Below are 20,271 nucleotides of genomic sequence, written 5' to 3'. Positions count from 1 at the left end.
CAATTTCATTGTCATGTCGGACTAAGTCACCTGCAGGGTTTACATGACAATCCTTATGAGCTCCTCAAGGGGACATCATCAACCTAAATTACTAGGACACAGTTTCCTTCTATAATCAACAACACACCATATAAATAATTTCATTTCCCAACTTATCGGCTTATTGATTTAACGAACTAAATCTCATCCATTGATAAATTAAAGAAATAAATACTAAGTATATGTGCTTGTTATAATATCAGGATTAAGAGTGTGCATATCCATAATAACAGCGGTTTTATTCTTTTATGCAGTTAGTATAAAAAGAAACAACCTCAAATGGTCCTGCTAAATACACACATAGTGTACTAGTGTAATTTTATAGTTAAGATAAACTAATACCAAATTACACTACAACCACTCCAATGGTTTGTCCCATTCCATCTTGGTTGTGAGCTACTATTTATAATTTATAAGGAACTGATAACATGATCTTCTGTGTGGCACCACACACCATGTTATCTACAATATAAATTAAATGAGCAACTGCATTTATCATAAATGCATACATTTGACCAATGTGATTCTTATGTTCATACAAAAAGCTAGGCTTTTAGTATACATCCTAACATGGACTAGGTTTCTATTTGATTGTTTTACTAAAGATAAGTATAATCTGAATCTTTGTTTAGCCTTATATCGAAGTTTGGATCGATTGTATATGACCCTTTATTTTCCAAGAATCAGATCAAGGTTCTTGGAACCCAAAGTGAACCATTCCAATGAGTCCTTGAGTTCTTTGACTTGAGTTTTTATATTGAAATTTTCTTTCTTAAGTTGTTGGACTTGAGTTGAAGTTCCATCTTGAATTTGTTCAGTCAAAAAACTTGGGTTAATCACTTTCTTAAGAGTTGTTACCTCCTTTTGGAGTGACTTGATTCGGGCATTGGATTTGGCCAACTTTCTTAATAAGTATGAAATTAAATATTGTAATTTATCTGCTTGAGTACTAGCAACTAAATAAATTACAGTATTGTTTGGCCCTTCAGAAATGGATATGGATTTATGGCTTCTTTCGGATTCAGTTTCTGATTCAACTCCTATTTCATACTCAGACTTGGTTTCGACAACATAAGCTTGTACTGGTAGAGCAAGGAAGCTCTCTTGTTCGTGTTCTTTGTCGGAGTCTTCCGAGGATTCGGACCATGTTGCTTTCAAAGTCTTCCTTCTTCTTTACTTTTGGTTTGGACATTCTAGCTTATAGTGCTCCTTTTGGTTACACCCGTAGTAGGTCACTTTTGACTTTGACTTCGTAGTTTGATTTGCACCTAGCTGCTTGCTCTTGCTCTTGTATTGGGTCACCTTTTTCTTCTTAAGTACTTTCTAAACTAGTTTGACTAGTTCAATGGTGATTTTGTCTTCATCTTCGAAATTCGATTCATCTTCGGATTCGATTTCAGTTTGGTACTTAGGCTTCAACTTCTTATTTGTGAGTTTCCCTGCAAGCAATGCAATACCTTTCTCAGTCCGAATAGTTTTAGTTTATTCATGAAGTTTGAATTTACTCATCTTGTAAAATACTGGAAATAGGCGAATATTAATAAGGGAATTTTCCGGAATTTTTGGAAATTTTTCGGGAATTTTTCGGAGCTCGTATGGACAAGTTAACGGGAATAAAAACGGGGCCGGGAAAGCCTGTTTAGGCTACCCCATTTAAGCGAGAAAAAGTTTGCTTTTCTTTTATTTCTTTTATTTATTTGTTTTTTTTATTTTCCTACGGTTTTTATTTGTCGTCGTTCACTCCTTCCCCGCGTGCCCTAGCCCCCTCCTCGCACCCGAGCCGCATCCCCTCCTCACCCGACGACATCTTCTCCCGAACCCTAACCGGCGCCGAGCGATTTCCTCTCCCTCTCCGCAGCCGACGCCTTTCTCCTCTCCTCTGCCCCGAACCAGCGACGCCGACTTCTTCCTCTGTGCCGAGCCCTAGCACTGTGCCTCTTTTTCTTCTTAGCCTCTTCTCCTTCGCACACCGTTGAGTGTCGCCCGACATCTACTGGCGCCGCCCTTTCCCCTCTTCGGACCTGCACGCCGACGCTGAACCACCGGTCACAGGACCACCAAAGGCAATCGCTCTTCCTCTGGCCGGCACTTGAGCCATCGCCGGTGCCCTAGCACCCTGGTTACCGCCGTCCCTCAGTCCGAGCAGAGCCGACCCATTCCTTCTGCCATAGCCGAGCCTCACCCCTTGCATGAGTTGATGCCTCGGGTTCTACCGAGCCTTTGGTTTAGGGTAAGTTGTTGGTTTAAAGACTGTGAATTTAATGTTAAGGTTTGATTCACAGAGGTGAATGTATTGACTACAAATTTTGGGTGTTTGATGTATAGGTCAGTGGTTAAATCTAGTACCAGCCACAGTTTGGCAAAGGGTGCATCCTCAACAAATTAACGATAAAGTATACGGATTTGGGTGAGTTTTGGAATTTGGTAAATTTCAGGCTTGTGATACGTTTTGTGGTGAATTAGGATTTACATGGTTAAATGTTGTTCACCTTGATCATTAGGGTTAATCTGAACGAAGGAAATATTTAGGGTTTTTGCTCTGAATTGTTGTTAAGGATTTTATTTAGCTATTCGTTTGGAGTGTAGCTAAATAAAAAGATTTATTTGTTTGACATAGGACTTTGATTCGAGACGAGTATTTCGATTTGTCGGACTAGACCATTTCGATTGGAGGCGGGTACTTTTGACTTATTGTCTTTGATATGCTTAGTAATGAAATTAACATGTTGCATTAATTGTGTTTCTTATTTGTTTCGGTTAATCACTGCCCAATACATGTTACCTGCTTGATTGTTTGTTTGCTTGCATCTCGTATTGATACCTATCTGATTTCACATGCTCATGGGTAGTGATATAACCATGTTTTACCATGTCAAGACCTAGGTTTGATACCTTATTTGATCAGTATACCTTGATATGATTTATTCACTATGGTGCCCATTGTTATATGTCCAGAGGTTGGTTTAGTATATTACCATGCTTAGTGACATGCACCATTTGCATGATCGCATGCTGTGCGATAGATTGCTCCATTATTGTTGAGCACTTTGCCAGTTTTCATCATTGTTCGGTGCTCCGTTGTGACGCTCATGGGTAGCGTGACACAGCGTGGTAGCACGTCGGTTTGCTCGTTCGGTAGTGTGACACGGTGTATACGTTAGAGATCCCTCCCGTCATAGCGTGCGGAGATGAGAGCATTGCGCTCCCCCATTTATGATTTGGGGTAGGAGTACGTGTGTACTCCGACAGCATCCCGTCCACTCGGTCACTCATCAGGGGTAGTGATGCAGAGTGCACGGTCGTCACAGCCCTACCCACTCGGTCCCACTTTTGTTGTGAGTTGGCTGACTGGCGTCAGGGGTGACCATGACATTGGCATCATATGCATGATGCATTTATTGTTTGTGATTGTGATTGTTGCATTTATATGCTGCATATTGTTTGGATACCTATGTTTGACATGCATACAGGTCTTCTATACCTTTCGGACTGTTTGTCCTTATACCGGGTCCTGGTTAGTACAGATTCTCTCCTGTCTTCTTCGGTTTGCATTTACCTTTATCTTTATCAGGAGACTGTACGCATGATTTATTTCTTTACTTTGCATATCAATTGTACCTGCTGAGTGTTGGACTCACCCCGCCTCCATTGTTGTTATATTTCAGGATGATGCTGTCAGGAGAGAGTTCTAGTTGCTGGTCCCCTAAAGACCCGAAGACTTACGGATCTACTGGTTTTGTTTGTTTTCTTTTTGACTATGTTATAGACTTTGTTTGTTTGGATACTTGGACTTTGTATGGATTTTGAGATGTTGATGGATTTTTGGTATGATTTGGATTTTATTCTACTACATGCCTGCCTGGACGGCAGAAGAGGTGAGTTCGTCGGATTTAGTGGAGTAGGGTGGATTTCGAGTCAGGGTATTATCTTTCTGTTTACTTATATAAACTACGTGGTGATGGTTTATTTTGTTGTTATTATTCCAGCCGCATGTGACTGAGGTATTTAGTGCTTGTAGAAAGTTTCAGATTGTCCACCGTACAGGGGAGATGCTGCCGAAATTTTCTCGGACAGGGACTCCTCTAGGGCGTGACACATCTAATCTAATCAAGAAAAGGTTCTTAGATACCTTATAAGCATCTACCATTAATGTCCACAATATATTTCTTAGAAAAGCGTTTAGCGCGTATCTTATAATGTCATGGTTTTCTATTTTTTGACTGATCACGTGAAGGCTGTTGAGAAGGTCTTGAATGCATGCATGCTACTGACTCATCGTTTCACCTTCCTATATTTTTATATTATATAATTTATTAAAATTAGATCTCGTTTACTTACCTTAGCATCAGAGGTCCCTTCGTGTTGTTCAATTAGTTTCTCCTATAAGTCTTTCGTGCTTGAGAATGGGCCGACTCGGTTCAACTCTTCCTTGATGAGTTCACATTGTAGAGTTTGAGTAGCTTTTGCGTCGGCCTCAATTTTCTTTATTGTTCTTTGGTCCCAGTTTTTGCATGATACTAGTTTTCTAGTGTCGTCAAGTGATAGTGAGAAAACAATTTAGATGATGATCCACAATTTAACTTGCATCTTCAAGTGATACTCAATTCGGCCTTTCTAGTAACCGAAATCCTCATCGGAGAAAAGAGACGGGTGAATGATACTATGACCTTCATGGTGGGCCATTGATAGAAAAAACTCGCACACACAGAAAAAGAATAACGAATGTTCTAAGACTGGATCTTAGATTAATAGTGCAGGATAAAAAAGAGAACTAAGAACTCAAATGGTGTTGCACTGACTTTGAGAAGAGAAAACCTCGATGGCGAAAAATTGATTGCAAGGGGTGATAGAACCGATTCCGATCGACTCCGAAAATTTCAAAAAAATACCATGAAAAAGTGCTTGAACGGTGGTTTTACCGATTCAAAGCGACCCCACTCTGATATCAATTGTAGGATCGCAACCACTAGAAGGGATGAATAGTACTCGTGGCTTTTCATACTTTTCGAAAAACGATCAGAGATAAACGCAGCAGAAATAAAGATAAATGAAAACAAGTGCTAACACGTGTTGCTTTTATTTGGTTTGAAATCTGAGACGACTCTTACTTCAAGACTCACACTCGTTGAGTATTTATTTTGAGTTATTCACTATTAATCCGTAACTTACAAGTATAGAGATGAAGAACAACTAAAGGATAACATAGTACCTTTTATTTTTATTTTTTATATTAAAAAAACTCTTTTAATAATGTTAAAATTAGAGGTATTTTTTATTTTTTTATTCCATTAATTCATTGTGATTCAATTCAAATGGAGATTAGATTCTCTATCCATAATTTTTAGTCTTCTTCTAATCTCTTCTCCAATTAATATGTCAGATCATTATTGGAATTTGGCCAAAATTGATTGATCTTCCTTGGATCATTTTTCCACTTAGATTATAATTTAGATCGAGTCAAGTGGCCTCCGGCCGCCGATGAATTGGCGTCAACCACTATCGGCGACCTTTGACCGCCTAACTCGACCCAGTATATGAGAATATGAACTTAAGAAAGATGACACTTAATTTTAGCCGGATTCTTATAACCATCCAATGTACAAACAAGAAAAGAGACCCCGAGGAAACACGGACTAGAGGATATGAGTTGATTCAAATGTCCGTGTAATTATCTCCCGCTTCCACAGGCTAAGCTTAAGCTACTACCACCACCCACCCTCGGCTTAATCCGATTCCGGAGCCAAGTGATTCTCGCTTCCGTCGGTCCTCCGCAATTATTACCTAGCTCCTTCCTTAATTAGCCTATCTCCACCACCACCACCACTATTACTACTACCTGGCATCGGACACACACCGCACTCGCCTCTACCCTTTTATTTCTTCCCCCGCTTGCAACGGCGCTAGGGTTCGGTAGGGATTATAGATGGAGAAGGGGAGTTCAGTGGCGGTGATGGAGGAGAAGGACCTGGAGTTTCTCTTCGACGGAAGCACCGATGGAGAAGAAGACGTGGAGGCCCAGACGGAGAATGGGGAGGAGGAGGAGGAGGGAGATCGTTCGGCTTCGATCTTTTCCCAGCAGTGGCCTAAAAGCTACAGGTATCCTGGATTCGATTGACTTCTAGTTTTTTTTTCCCCCCTTAAAAAACAAAACAAAATTAACACAGATTGTGAGAAAAAAGGTATCAACTCTTAAGCATTGGGCTTTGGTTAGCTGTTTTCCTGACTTTTAACTTTTTGTTTTTACATCCTGAACATGCGTGGTCCGTAAGGCGAGGTTCAAGTGTCCGGACTGGGGAGGCATTGAGATGTAGATCATAATGATTTTAATATATATTTTTTATACTTTTTTTTTCGAAGTGATGGAAAGTGCCCATTGGACTGGATTCCATTGGGAAACGAATGATCCATTTATCTATGGGAACTTCATTTGTTTCAGAGAGTAAAAATTGGACTTGCTCTTGCATGTGTTAATTTTTTTTTAATTTTAGAGAAAGGTAAATTATATTATAAGTAAAAAACGAAATACGTGATTTCACTATGTTCCAAAGAGCCTTGCTTATCACGATCCGAAAAATGTATGATCAAGAGTTTCACTCGCTCCTTGACAAAGTGGACATATATTTTGTCAATCATGGCAGATGGGATTGGCAATATTGAGAGCCAAGGGTACTCAACGCCTTGCAAGACGGTCTTCACCACCAATTCAAGCTTTCTGACATAATACAATGATTGCTTTGGCCACGATGCTAGTTTACGCACTAGGCCATCAGGTAAGGCGCAGTTGTTGCTCGTGCATAGCTTTTCCACCGCTAGTGGGATACCAAGATAGTGAAACGGGAATTAAGAAGCTTTGTTGAAATCTTGTAATCTCAAATAATCTGTCCTTTGTTCGCTCATGAACCCCCGCGAGATACCTGATAGACTTTCTGAGGTTCGGCTGTAGCCCTTGGTGCTTCCAAACTCCTCTATACATTCCACAATCAAGATAATTGTAGACTCATTTGCTCGGGCAAAAAGGAGGAGGTCACCCGCACACGCCAAGTGAGTGATTCGGTGCCTACACACATTGGATGGAAGTGGAAATCTAGTGGCACTGATGCAGTTTTAGTGACCTTGAGAAAACTTCCAAGCAAAGGCCAAAGAGGAACGGTGAGAGCAGGTCACCTTGGCAAAGACCCCTTCCCCTTTGAAGTATCCATATATGGTCCTGTTAATCTCCATAGAGTAAGAAACCGTTGTGATATATTCTGAGATCCAGACTAGGAATTGTTGTGAGAAGCCAATCCAAGGAGGGCAACCATCAAGAAGTTCCAGTCCACCGTATTGAAGGTTTTCTAAAGGTTAACTTTGAGAACACACCTTGAGGAAATCCGATATCTTGCATTCTTCCTTGCATATTTTCTCAATAACTCCTTGCATATTTTCTCAATAACTCTTGAGCTACATGGATGTTCTCACCCATGGAACGATTTTGAAGAATCCAGTCTATGTCGGGTCTAGGATGTTGTTGATGCCATTCTTGTTGCCAAGATTTTTGAGATGATCATCTTATACACAACCATACAAGTATACAACACGATATTGGCCTGTAGTCCGTAACCATCATGTGGGGCATGATTTGACTTGGGTATCAACGCTAGTAATGTGCGATTCCAATACTTTAGGAGACGCCTTGAGACAAAGAATTCTTGCACAACACATTGCAAGTTCGAATTCACTGTATCCCATACCAATTTAAAGAATTTTGCACCATATCCGTATGGCCCCGGAGCCTTGTCGTTGCCAATATCAAGGAGTGCCTTCCGTATTTCATTTGAGGTGATTGGACTGATCAAAATTTTCTACTGTGAAGCTATTAGGACTGGCCCTAGATTTATCTTACTGCTGTCTAGTTCCGAACATGAAACTGTTGTGCCTATCAAATCCCAGAAGTAAGAAACAAACTCGGTGGTTGTGACTTCCTGCACACTAGTTGTATGTGTTAGCAAAAATAATATGTTGTGGGTAGGGTGAGCAAAAGTTCGGTTAAACCGAATAAATCGATTAAACCGACCGAATTTAAAAATTCGGTTCGGTTTATTCGGAAATTCGGTTTTTTATTTCTAAAAAATCGGTTAATTCGGTTCGGGTTCGGTTTTGATTTTTTTATTTAGTTAAACCGAATAAACCGAATAGACCGAATTTTTAAACCAAATCGGGTTTTTAGACCATAAATTTCAGACCAAACCAAATTTTTATTAAGCTAAATCAAATTTTTAGAAAAAATCGGTTTATTCGGTTTGTTCGGTTCGGTTTGTTCGGTTTTACTGAAAATTCGGTTCGGTTCAGTTCGGTTCGGTTTTTATCGAAAATCGATTCGATTCGGTTTATTCGAAAACAAATCGGTTCGGTTCGGTTCGATTAATTCGGTTCGGTTCGGTTCGGTTTTAACCGAATACTCACCCCTAGTTGTGGGTGATTTTTGAAGACTTAGTTAAATTTAAAATTGCATAGAATTTAAATTTACTTAATTGTTGAAATGATCTCAGCTGATAATCTCAGGCTGCCAACAGGAATTTGTGTCTGTCAAATGCTTAACGTAGGCTTCACAGTGGTCGACCGGACGAGTTATCTACCGACCGAGCAAAATAGGCTAAAGTCGACTGAGCGAATCGAAGGCTTCTGGCAACTCGAGTTGCTGGGCGAACAGGCGAAGCGATCAGCAGGCCGAAGCCTAGAAAGCAGTCAGACGAGTGAATTGAGGTCTGCGACGAACGCAGTTTCCTTGAAACAGATTCGCCCCACCTCCGGCGGCAAATTGAGAGCACTCGATTGCTATCATAGGTACTCCATTGAGCAAGAAATGCATGATAGGGGAGAAGGGGAACATAGGTGGAGAGCTTCAACCTTTTGAGTGTGTAACCTTTATTTGGGATCGCAGCCGCCTTATATAGGAGCTCAAGGCCAAAGGACATCGTTAATGATCATTATTCGCCAACTGGTTGGTTGTTCCACTTGGGCAAATTTTACCCCGACCGATCTAGCATTCGGCACGCGCAAGTCATGCTCGCACACGAACCAACTTGGTTTGGTGCAAATCTAAGGTGCAATCCGAGCCTTGGATTTGCACCTCCTGCGCACCCACGCGTGAGAGAGAGTCTCTCCCCATGTATTTGTTCACATCATCAAAACCTGTGAATCAATATAAATCAACCAATTTACCTTGAATCTCATAATGTGGAATTAAAATCTCATTCACAATGGAACTTCTTTCTACTTTCACCTCTTCTCCATTCACATATATCCAGCAGTATGTTCACTAGACACTTTCGTGATTATATTGCGACAATGGTATTGCACTTATTATTCCTCTGTACCATGTCATGGAAGAATTTGATACATCTGTCAATTTGCTTCAAATAGGTGCATTTCACCGGTTGGTGGAAAAATGATTGCTCTGCCTCCGCTAACATGGTTGCATGCCCTTGTGGCTAATTATAGTGGGCAGATTTTTCCCTAGACAATAACCTTTGCTACACTCTTCCAACTCTTCTTTCTCAATTTGTTCAAAGTTCGCAATCAAAGTTTAGGCGGGCCAGTTCACGATTGAGGATGAATTGTATAGTCCCTGATCCTGTCTGAAGGCTAAGGAGATAGTGCGCTAGTTTTTGTGGATAATTTGTTGACTGATAGAAGACTTCTTTAGTTTAGAATAGAACCTTCCTCCGATCTTGCAGACAGTCAGACGATCCGACAAAGCGTTGTGACTAAAGACCAGAGAAGGGATCTCTGGCAAGACCTTCCGATGCTTAAATTAGTACACTTTCTTATGAGTGGGCGAAGAAAAATAGTAGTAGATATACATCAGAGTAAGGTCTAGATGATGCTAATAGTGTACCTTATCAACGGAGAGCATTCCCCTTTATATACCACCTCTCACAACTTCCGTGATCATGAGGTGGCTCCTTGTGTCAAAGTTTGTTAGGTGATGGAAAGAGTATAGTCTGGGTGAGCGACAATGATAGTCTGAGGAATCTTTTTTCTACCCACAGATGTACCTTTTTTTATCGCTTATGCCTTATACCTTTATTGAAGTTGTTGAGATATACTGTTGTAACCGATCAATTAGTGAGAAAAATCTCAAGAAATATTCCCTGACAACTTTGACAATCTGTTAGAATGTTGTCTGCTGCTTGTCTGCTAAATATATCTCGGTCGGTCTTTAAGCCGATGGCTTAACTAGAATGTCTTTCATGGAATCAGTTTCAGGTGATCTTTCATTTGGTCGGGTATTTATAGTAAACTTTATGAAATGAAGCACCTTTAATCTATATTGGTATCAATCTGCTCAATCATGTGCTAAATACTGCAAAGATCTATTCAGTGACTAGTATGATGCCCATAGCATGCCAAAGATTTATTCAAGGAATCATATGATATATTGTGTATGTTAGAGTCTTTATTTATTTTAGGAACAATATAACATCTTGTAACTTAAACTTGGTCAACTTTTGCCCGGTCAACCACATATGTAGAGTTTCCTAAGGAGAAGTGTCTTTAAACTCATCCGGTCTTTTCTCGGTCGGGCATACACATAGAGCCTTCTGTTCGATTAACCTATATCCGGCCGATTGTATATTAAGGTCTTTGTGAGACTAAGTGTCTTTGAATTCGGTCGGACTTTGCCTGGCCGGGCATACACATAGAACCTTATGTTTGATCGACCTTTCTTCGATCGATCACATATCAAGATTTTTGTGAGGCTCAATGTCTTTGAGCCGATCAGACTTTGACCAACCGGGCATGCACAAAGAGCTTTATGTTCGACCGACCTTTATTCGGTTGATCGCATACTAAGATCTTTGTGAGGCTTTGTCTTTGAGTCCGACCGGATTTTGCCCTATCGGGCGTACATAGAAAGCTTTATGTTCGATCGACCCTTATCCGGTCGAGCACATATTAAGCTCTTTGAGGCTGAGTGTCTTTGAGCCCGTTGGACTTTGCTTGGCCAGGCATACACAAAGAGTTTTATATTCAACCGACTTTTATTCGGTCGATCACATATTAAGATCTTTGTGAGGCTCAGTGTCTTTGAGCTCGGCCGGACTTTGTCCGGCTGACATACACAAAAAGTCTTATGTTCGATCGGTCCTTATCCAGTCGATCGTATATTAAGCTCTTTATGAGGTTGAGTGTCTTTGAGCCCGGTCTGGCTTTGCCCGGCCGGGCGTACACACAGAACCTTATGTTCAACCGACATTTATCCGGCCGATCATATATTAAGATCTTTGTGAGACTAAGTGTCTTTGAGCTCGGCCAGACTTTGCCCGACTGGGTGTACACATAGGGGCGTACACATAGAGTTTTATGTTCGACCGGCCTTTATCCGACCGATCATATATTAAAAACTTTACTAGGCTAAAGGCGCTAAGCTTGGCCAGCCTTTTGCCCAGCCAGGCGTTCACAGAATGCCTTATGTTAGACTGGCCTTCATCAGTCCGTGTGAGCATAAAGAGTTTTTAGAAGACTTAAGTGCCTAGAGCCCGATCGACTTTTCTTCCGACCAGGCTCTTTTGAACCCCTCCAGTCATTTATTGCTCGAGCGTATTATTTCTTTAGTTTCAGAGTAAAATCCTAGAGTCCTTATGTCCGACTGGATTTATAGTCAGTCAACCTTATCCAAGCGTCCTGCTTTAAGGCCGTACGAGCAAAACTTGAGGATTTTGGGGTTGGGCGATCAACAGAACCAAGTATAGAATGCTCCTCTATCTTGATTTTGATTGCTACATCATCTTGACTTTGACTACCATATCATATTCTAGATCCGTTCGCTATCACCCATATTAATCCCATTGATCGGCTCAGCCCAGGATTTAACAACTTGTCCTTGAAAGCTTTCATGGATCGTCCACATATTGTAGAACTTAAAGGGTCGCTGCTCCTGATACTCATTTTGAAGCAATGATACAATGCAACAGGAACGATTAGAGAGGTATCCAGGTGGTAGGAATTCTGCATAACTTTGAAGGATACAGCGTCGTTCGTCCACGTCAAATGGCATTCCACTATTTCAAATCCACTAAGTTACAACTTTGAACTATGGTTTCTAAATCCCGTTGTTTGTAGTGCATGACCGGCATACCCCTAGGTTTTTTTTTCAATGAAAGCCCCTAGTCTTATCTTGAGCTCACATTAAGGTGTTGAAGTCCCAACTACCATCCAAGGCTCGTTGATATGCTCCCCTAGTTTTGTGATAGAATTCCATAGAGGTCTTCTCCGCACAAATTGTGTAGTCCATAGACAATGGTTGCCAATACTCGTTGTCTATAAATTTTGCATCGGACTTGACAGTGTACGAGCCGCTCTTCTTCCCTGATGACATCCAATGCAATAAGTTGCACATCCCCTAACACCAAGACGCAATCATGTGTTGACAGTTCTAAGCATGAAAAACAATAAACATGAAAACTGTAAACACTTACAACGATCTTTCGTAGATCCGCAATTGATGACAGAATATAATCTTCGAACTTGTTGTCAGAAGAGCGATCACGAACAAATCAAAAAATTCTTCATGGTTCACAAACCAAATCCCTCTTTCGAGATTAGACAAGCCAATCTTGAATGTTCTTCATGCCTCTTTCAATCTTGTGCACATGGACGAACCTTGCACAGAGACCTTTCATATGGGACGAACTCATTTTCTTTGACTTTGCACAAAACTCACACATAGCAAGTCCCCTCTTCCTTTCTCTCTTGTGCTTCTTCTCCCTTTAGGTTGCTTAGACGACCTTATATATAGGTGTAGAAGGTCTGTTCCCCTTCCTTCATTTATGGAGGAAGGTGATTGGATTGGAAGAGGAAGGGGAAGGGGCACCTTCTCACCTTCCTTCTCCAACACCATGAATAGAGAAACCGAAGTTATGAATTATCCTCATACCTGGAAACTATCGTTGAAGGGTGGTGTTTGTCTCCTTTGGACAATTTAGTCTCCAACAATTCAAGAACGTCGATTCTCCGCTGCTTAAGGAGGTGTTGGGCTCCTTTTTGCTTAAGGGGCTTCTGGAAGCCCCTTATATTCCAGCTAGCGATCTTCGTTCCTTGGCGTGGACACCTCGTGTGCGTCCCTATCTTTCGGTATTAACAGATATAGCCTACCTTTGTTTGTTGATGGCTGTCGATAATGACGCTGCAGCAGAGGTCTCCTCGCTATATTGTTTGCAGAACCCGTCTCTGAGGTTGGGGTTGTCACATTAGTGGATTGGGTACTGCCTTATCCAGCTTGGTTGCTTTGGCAGCTGCTAGCCAGTGCCTGTTCTACATTGAGTTCGCCGCAAGCTATTGTTGCTTTATCACTGCTATTGCTCTCTGTCGTCTGAGTCTGTAGTCGAGCTTGGGCATGAATTCATTGATCAAGTAGAGTGCAAGTAGATACTTGGTTTTGCATCTCTAGAATGACATTTGCCCTTAGACTCCTGTAAGGCAATAAGGCCTTGCTTAGGATCTTAGCTATTAGTTGCTGCTGTTGTCTCCCTCTGACTTGTATTGCTTTATTGTTGCCTTCGTGACCCTGCCAATTACTAGTCCATATATCTTTGGCTCTTGTTGCATCAACACCCGTAGTCCTGCATTATCCTTGGTGTGACAATTGTCACACTATTCTAGTATAGCTTCGAACTTAATGTCCAGTTCAATTGTACTGCTCCCAGTACAACTTACCAACTCTTGTACTGCTCCCAGTATAACTCCCTTGTCTCTAGTTGCTTGAAACGTTCGACCATCTTTGTCACAACCGCCAGCGATCATCGGAGAAAGATCTTCCTTGCCACCTATGAATCTATGATAGCCTGGACCACCCTCCCTTGGAAGCACGCGCCTTGTCGTTGCCAACTATTGGACCGCACAGTTAGAGTAGGAGTAGCCCATAGCTCTGCCTGTCGTCAAGCTCCGCTCGCGGGTGGAACATTGTCGCTCAGCTAGGTAGTGTACATGCCCACTGTCGATCTCTATCGACAAGCTTTGCACACCGATACAACACCATCCTTGAGCCTATCGTAAGCTGTCTGCTAAGCAGCTCTATCAATGACCCACCAAACCTCAGCCCAACAAATGGCCAGCAACGCAGCGTACACTACACCGTCAGATCGGTTATGTCGGTTGTCGTGGTTGCAGGGCTCGTGCTCAACTCCTTCACTACGGTCTCCTCCCTCTAGGGGCTAGAGAGAAGGGAGAGATCTCTCTATATTGGAGTGACTATTGAGAGCTCTTTTACTATTGTCAGCTCCTATATTTTCATGGTGGCAAAAGGCGAATACGCTTACCCCTAGCACCCCTGGCAATCCGTCCCAAGGTCAACACGGAATAGGTAAATCGCGGACAGCTACTAGCATCAATACGGAAGAGGTAAATTGTGGGTGGCTCCTAGCATTTGAAATAGTGACTAGCATATAAGGGAGGTATTTATCTCGACTTTACCGAGATTCGAACCCCATATCTCATGATGATAACACCTCATATGTTAACCACTAGACTGTCCCGAGGGGACGCTCCTATATTCTCAAAAGCATGTCGAGTGGTTCAGAATGTTTGTCGGACTAGCAAATAAGTTACATGGTTTATCCCCGGCTGCTAGGGTCTTTGGTTCCTATAACTTGGATGCATGATGCTCGTGCTATACTGACTGCTAAACGACATGACCAAACATTTCGATAAATTATTGTTGATTGTGACCCTCGAGTATTGTATTATTCTAATATTTAGCACGCTAAGGAACACCAGAAGAAGATTATATAAATAAAATTTAACTATATTACTGATATAGACTTATTAAAGGAACAACAATTACGTAAAGAGGATCAAATGAAATGAGTTTAACTCAACTTAATTCATCTTGGTATACTTAAAGATATATGCACAAGAAAGTGGACTATCACTATGGTATAGTATAATAGAATTTTGAATCAATTGGTAATTATTGTAGTTGCTACGATGAATAATATGGGGTCTCCAAAGTTGGAGTCAGAGTCAAGAAAGCCGGTTGATGTAATGGTCAAAATTAAGAAGGGGTCAACACTCGGAGTTAACACGGTCACATGCCTCGGCTGAGTGGCCTAGTAGATTGAACTGCTGATCCGATCGGATCCCGAGTCCCTCAGGATCGATGAAACCTCGAGCTATATTAGTGCCACCCAGAGTCGAGTCCTCTTAGTCACTCAGAGTTAACGTAGTCACATGTCTCGGCTGAGTGGTCCAGTCGATCAGACCTATGATTCGGTCAGAGATGTTAGACATACAACCCGATCGAATTCTTTGGCCGAGCGAAGGCCGAGTCCTTGAGAGTGACATCATTCCTTAATCCAACCCTACCACGTTTGCAAACGAGATCTGATCTGGCTAAAAGTGGACTCAATTGGCCTACCAGTAAAGCATATTAAGGGTCCATCAACCCAACGACCCCTTTTGGTGTTTTGTGTAATGGTTGTCAGAAAAATAAAGGAATATTCGCTCCGCTCTCTTCATGAGGGAAGCTTCTACTCTGCAAATCACAAAGATGGTGGTTCTACTTCTAGAAAGGTGTTAGAATGTCAAAAGGGTTGATCTTTTTCAGAAATGTATCGATATTCATGTACAAGGAAAATTGACACTATATAAGGAGTCTCCTCCTAAAAGCATAGGTATGCTACGCAATGTTACGCACTTAGAGCCAACTGTTTATTTCTATGTTCATTGCATCTCATTTCCTCTCGATCACTTGACTTACTTGAGCATCAAAGTGCCTAAGCCGAAGACCCTTCCTTGGTCGGTTGTTGACGTTTCCTTTCCTCTACATTCTATTTTGACACACAGGATCACCCAACGCCCTCTACTATCAGCTCAAAGTCTTCTCACGGTCAATAGCAAAGCCACCAACCCAACGCACCATCTTCCCCAATTTCAAACAGGATTAAATTTGGTGTCGTTTGTGGGAATTTTTGCTTGAATCTAAAACGCGAAGAAGGAAAAGACTAGATGATTTACTATAGTTACTTTGTCGCAAGAAGACTTGGAGTTGCTAATAAATGCCCGAGTGCAGAAGTTGATGCAACAACAACAAGAAGCAATCGGGTGCCCCTTACCAAACAACCTAGCAGACCCTCACACCGAGCGATGGACCCAGGGGAAGGACCAACTGGGTTCCAACCGATTCCTCCTCCTCCGGGCAACTTTATACAAGTGCTTGTGCAGCCGATCAACCTCTCGCTCCTGTCCCCATCCCTAGTTGCATATCACTGAGCATTATTCCGCACGCCCTTCGATGATATGAGCCGAGTGGAAAGACTCAAAGGTTTATCTTCTGGAGATGCACCCGCTTGGGATATATGGAAGGTGAAAGCTCCTATGGCCAGTAGCTCTCCCGAGCTAGTAAGTATGTTGTTCTCCTTAGAAATATTGGAAGACAAGCTACCAAGCCGACCCTTAGAGATCGGAGAATATGGAGGAGCGACCGACTCGGAGGATCATCTACTCAAATTTGAAAATGTAGCTATCTTCCATCAATACATGGATGGAGTCAAGTGCCGAGTGTTCCTTACTACTCTCTCCGTCTTGGCACAAACATGATTCAACCGGCTCCCTACCGAGTCCATTTGCTGCTTCAAAAATTTTCGCAAGGCATTTCTCCACTACTTAGGATAAGCTCTAAGTCCTTATCTTTTTACACTAATTATGGATGAACTCACTGCACACATTCAAGACAGTACCGTAATACATGTTATTTGCAGATGATATTATTTTGGTAGATGAGACAAGTGAAAGAGTAATGCTAAACTAAAATCTTGACGAAAAATACTAGAAGAAAAACATTTTAGGCTTAGTAGAATAAAAATAGAACATATGAAATTTAAATTTAGCAATATTAGATGTAATGAGACAATTGTTAAGATAGGAGATAACGAGTTGCCTGAAACTGAGAGTTTTAAATATTTAGGATCATTTTTGTAAAACGATGGAGGAATTGAGAGAAATGTCTTACATAAAATACGAGCAGGATGATTGAAATTGAGAAGAGTGTCGAGTGTTTTATATGACTGTTAAGTATTTCTAAACCTTAAAGGAAAGTTATACAAAACTGCAGTTAGATCTGCTATGTTATATGGAGCTGAATATTGGGAATGACTCGAGCATATGAGTAGACAATGGGAATTGCAGAGATGAGAAAGTTAAGATGGATGTGTGGACATACGAGGATGGATAAAATAAAAAATGAGAGCATTAGAGAGAAAGTTGGAGTTGCTTCTATTGATGGAAAACTCCGAGAGACACGTTTAAGTTAGTAAAGACATGTACTTAGATGACCAATAAATGCTCCAGTTAGGCAATGTGAAACTATGATAAACACACATGTCAACCGAGGAGAGAGAAAAATTAAAAAAAAAACTTAGTTAATAACATTAAAACAAGATAACATTTATTTAAGTATAGATAATGATATAATAGGATATAGAGCTCAATACGTAAAAAGATTCATATAGTCGACCCCTCCTAGTGGGATAAGCCTTGGTTGTTGTTATATTTCTCCACTACTTCTCTAGTAACCTCTACTATCATAAAACCACGTTAAGATTATTTTCCCTTAAGCAAGGACCTAAGGAGGCACTCAATGTTGGGATATGCCCGATACGATGTGTGTTAAAATTACATTTCGTAAACATGTACAGCGAAAGACTTAATGATAATTAAACTAATTTATTACATCACACACACCACACACATGGAAGATATAATCGTGCAGACAAGATCATAAAATAAAATGAAATTGAATAATAATTATTCTAGATATACCTTACGGATGACTTATAATGAGAAGGGCATCAACCTTTTGCGACGCTATTGAACCTTGCCTCTATTTGTATCCACGCCTAGCTCTTCAAGACAACTCCAAGAGAACAAGCTTCGCCTTCAGAAGGTACTAGTCATGAGCGAAGGAGAAGGATCAAGAAGAGGAAGAAGAAGCAAAAGGAAGATCTTCTTCCTTTGGGTGACACACGACAACAAGAGGAGACCCTCTTCTTGTGGCCAACGACAGGAGAGAAGGAGAGGGAGAGAGAGTTATTAGGTTTAGGTTTCTAAAACTTAATCAAGCAAATAATGAATTGTGTATTAATTCTCTTTTAATCATATCAATATATAGTCCTCTTTAATGAGTTGGATTAGAAAGTCTAAATCCAACCCATTATGCATTAACAAAAAATTAGCCCATTAACCTCTTGGTTTGATTCACAACTAAATCAAGTTGGTTCATGGCTAAACCAAATTGGTTCATGGGTAAACCAAATAGGGTCCAAATCTTTCATAAAAGATATGACCCATCTGCGCTTCCGTTCCGACAAATATTTCCATATTTGTCTTATATATGGTCCAATCAAACATTTATCTCTTGATCTGAGAATCCTATTCTCTAATTTGTTTTATGCCTTTTAAAAACTCGTAGTGCGTGTGACCCAATAGGTTTCCAGTTTATCTTAGTCGTCCATAATTAACTACTTAATTAAGGAATGTTCATGTAACGCTCCTAGTTTTTCCTTTTTTTTTTTTACAATTCATAAATGTAACTACGGACGCCATTTGCTCATACTTCTATAGTGGTTTCTTAGTTCAAATAAAGATTACATAGATTATTCGAAAAAAAAGCATAGCTAAATGCAAAATTTAAACTAGAAGGTCTTCGAGTTGTATTAACATGGTTCTGAGCTGGTGTCAATGCCTCATGTCTTGTTTTCTCCCTTGTCTGAAAAAGAAAGGTTAAAGTCTGTGAGTCGATAGACTCAGCATATTCAAAATCATTTCATGCAATAATTAACCCCTATAATCTAGTGTACTAAGGAAAACCACGTTCTAGGTGACTAGGGACCTTCCTACTAACATACCACGAACATATACATAGGCATCAACATAAATATTAGGGCATAAAGATAAGCATATGAACATACATAATTATGAGCATGTATATCAGCATAATGTAAGCATAAATATAAACTGACATAATCATGAGCATGTACATCAGCATAACGTAAGCATAAACATAAGCATACGAACAAACATAATCATGAGCATGTATATAAGCATAACGTAAGTATAACCATAAGCATACAAACAGACATAATCATGAGCACGTATATAAGCATAACGTCAGCATAAACATAAGCATAATATCTCATAAATCTTTTTAAGGTAAGGATCGTTGAAAGTGACTGACTATCATCATATGGTTGATTGATCAATCTCAGCTGTAAAATCATGGTACCTGGTGGTGGGGAGTCATCAACTCTCGTCACTAGGTCGTGGCCTAACATGGAAAACCAATATTGGGCTCCCTCTGGGGTCTTGTCCTGTAAACGGGGTCTTTTCTTTTACGGTGTTCCCATCTAATCATTATCATTTTGTCACAGTCAACTTACCCGATATTTGGCTCCCTCTGGGGTCTTCTCCCGTAAATGGGCTCCCTCTGGGTCCTTCTCCCATAAACAGGTTTCCTTTGGACCTTTTCCCTCACGGTATCCTCATTAAATCTATATCATTATCATTATCATTATCGTTATCATTTTGTTATATTCAAATTACCCGATATTGGGCTTCCTCTGGGACTTTTTCCCATAAACAAGCTCCCTTTGGGATATTTTCCCTCACAGTATCCTCATTACATCTCTATCATTATCATTATCACTTTAAGGTATCGTAATCAGACATAAGATGGGCATGAACATAAACTTAAGCATAAACAAGCAAATTCACAACATAAGCTTATGCATGGATTTCAATGTCATTCTGTGCATAAACATAGTGTGAGCATGCAAAAACATAAACATTGTATAATTGTAAACCTAAACATAAGCATGTAATTTTCATATGGTAAGTTTAAGCATAGACTTGTGCATCAGCTTAGCATGTGCATGCTTAGCAACATAAACAGGGCATAATCGTGAACCTAAACATAAGCCTACAAAGATCTCTAGTTTCTAATGGAAAACAAATAGAAGAATATGAAATCATTGTAGAGCAACCTCATGGTGATTAAACTCTTAAAAATAGAATTTAGTCTACTCCTATAAATATGAAATTTATAAGTTTTATAATTCGAATTGAGCATCAAATGGTCTTCTATCTTCTAAAGGAAAACAACTAGAAGCATGGAACAAACATGAAGTGCAACATCAAACTATATAACTTCTAAAAACAGAATTTAATCTACTCCTATAAATATAAAATTTACAAGTT

At 40.4% G+C, this 20,271-nt stretch overlaps 1 protein-coding gene and 1 long non-coding RNA gene across 2 annotated transcripts in view; both read left to right on the top strand.

Moving 5' to 3' along the window:
- The first annotated feature begins 1,763 nt into the window (after positions 1 to 1,763).
- Positions 1,764 to 3,748, top strand: LOC122032277. Its single transcript, XR_006126018.1, has 3 exons — positions 1,764 to 2,269; positions 2,365 to 2,446; positions 3,705 to 3,748. It is a non-coding gene; the product is annotated as an uncharacterized LOC122032277 (long non-coding RNA).
- Positions 3,749 to 5,962: 2,214 nt separating this feature from the next.
- Positions 5,963 to 20,271, top strand: part of LOC122031369 (amino acid transporter AVT1A-like) — a 50,092-nt gene continuing 35,783 nt past the window's right edge. Inside the window, exons 1-4 of the mRNA XM_042590488.1 lie at positions 5,963 to 6,135; positions 8,581 to 8,862; positions 12,978 to 13,256; positions 13,300 to 13,401. Of these exons, the coding sequence (XP_042446422.1) occupies positions 5,963 to 6,135; positions 8,581 to 8,862; positions 12,978 to 13,256; positions 13,300 to 13,401 (836 nt within the window). The remainder of the gene's footprint in view (positions 6,136 to 8,580; positions 8,863 to 12,977; positions 13,257 to 13,299; positions 13,402 to 20,271) is intronic.

This window comes from Zingiber officinale, chromosome 11A, assembly GCF_018446385.1.
Source record: "Zingiber officinale cultivar Zhangliang chromosome 11A, Zo_v1.1, whole genome shotgun sequence".
In the NCBI taxonomy this organism is placed as follows: Eukaryota; Viridiplantae; Streptophyta; class Magnoliopsida; order Zingiberales; family Zingiberaceae; genus Zingiber; species Zingiber officinale.
Note: the sequence above shows the minus strand (reverse complement) of the source record. Positions and strands in the feature narration are given on the sequence as shown.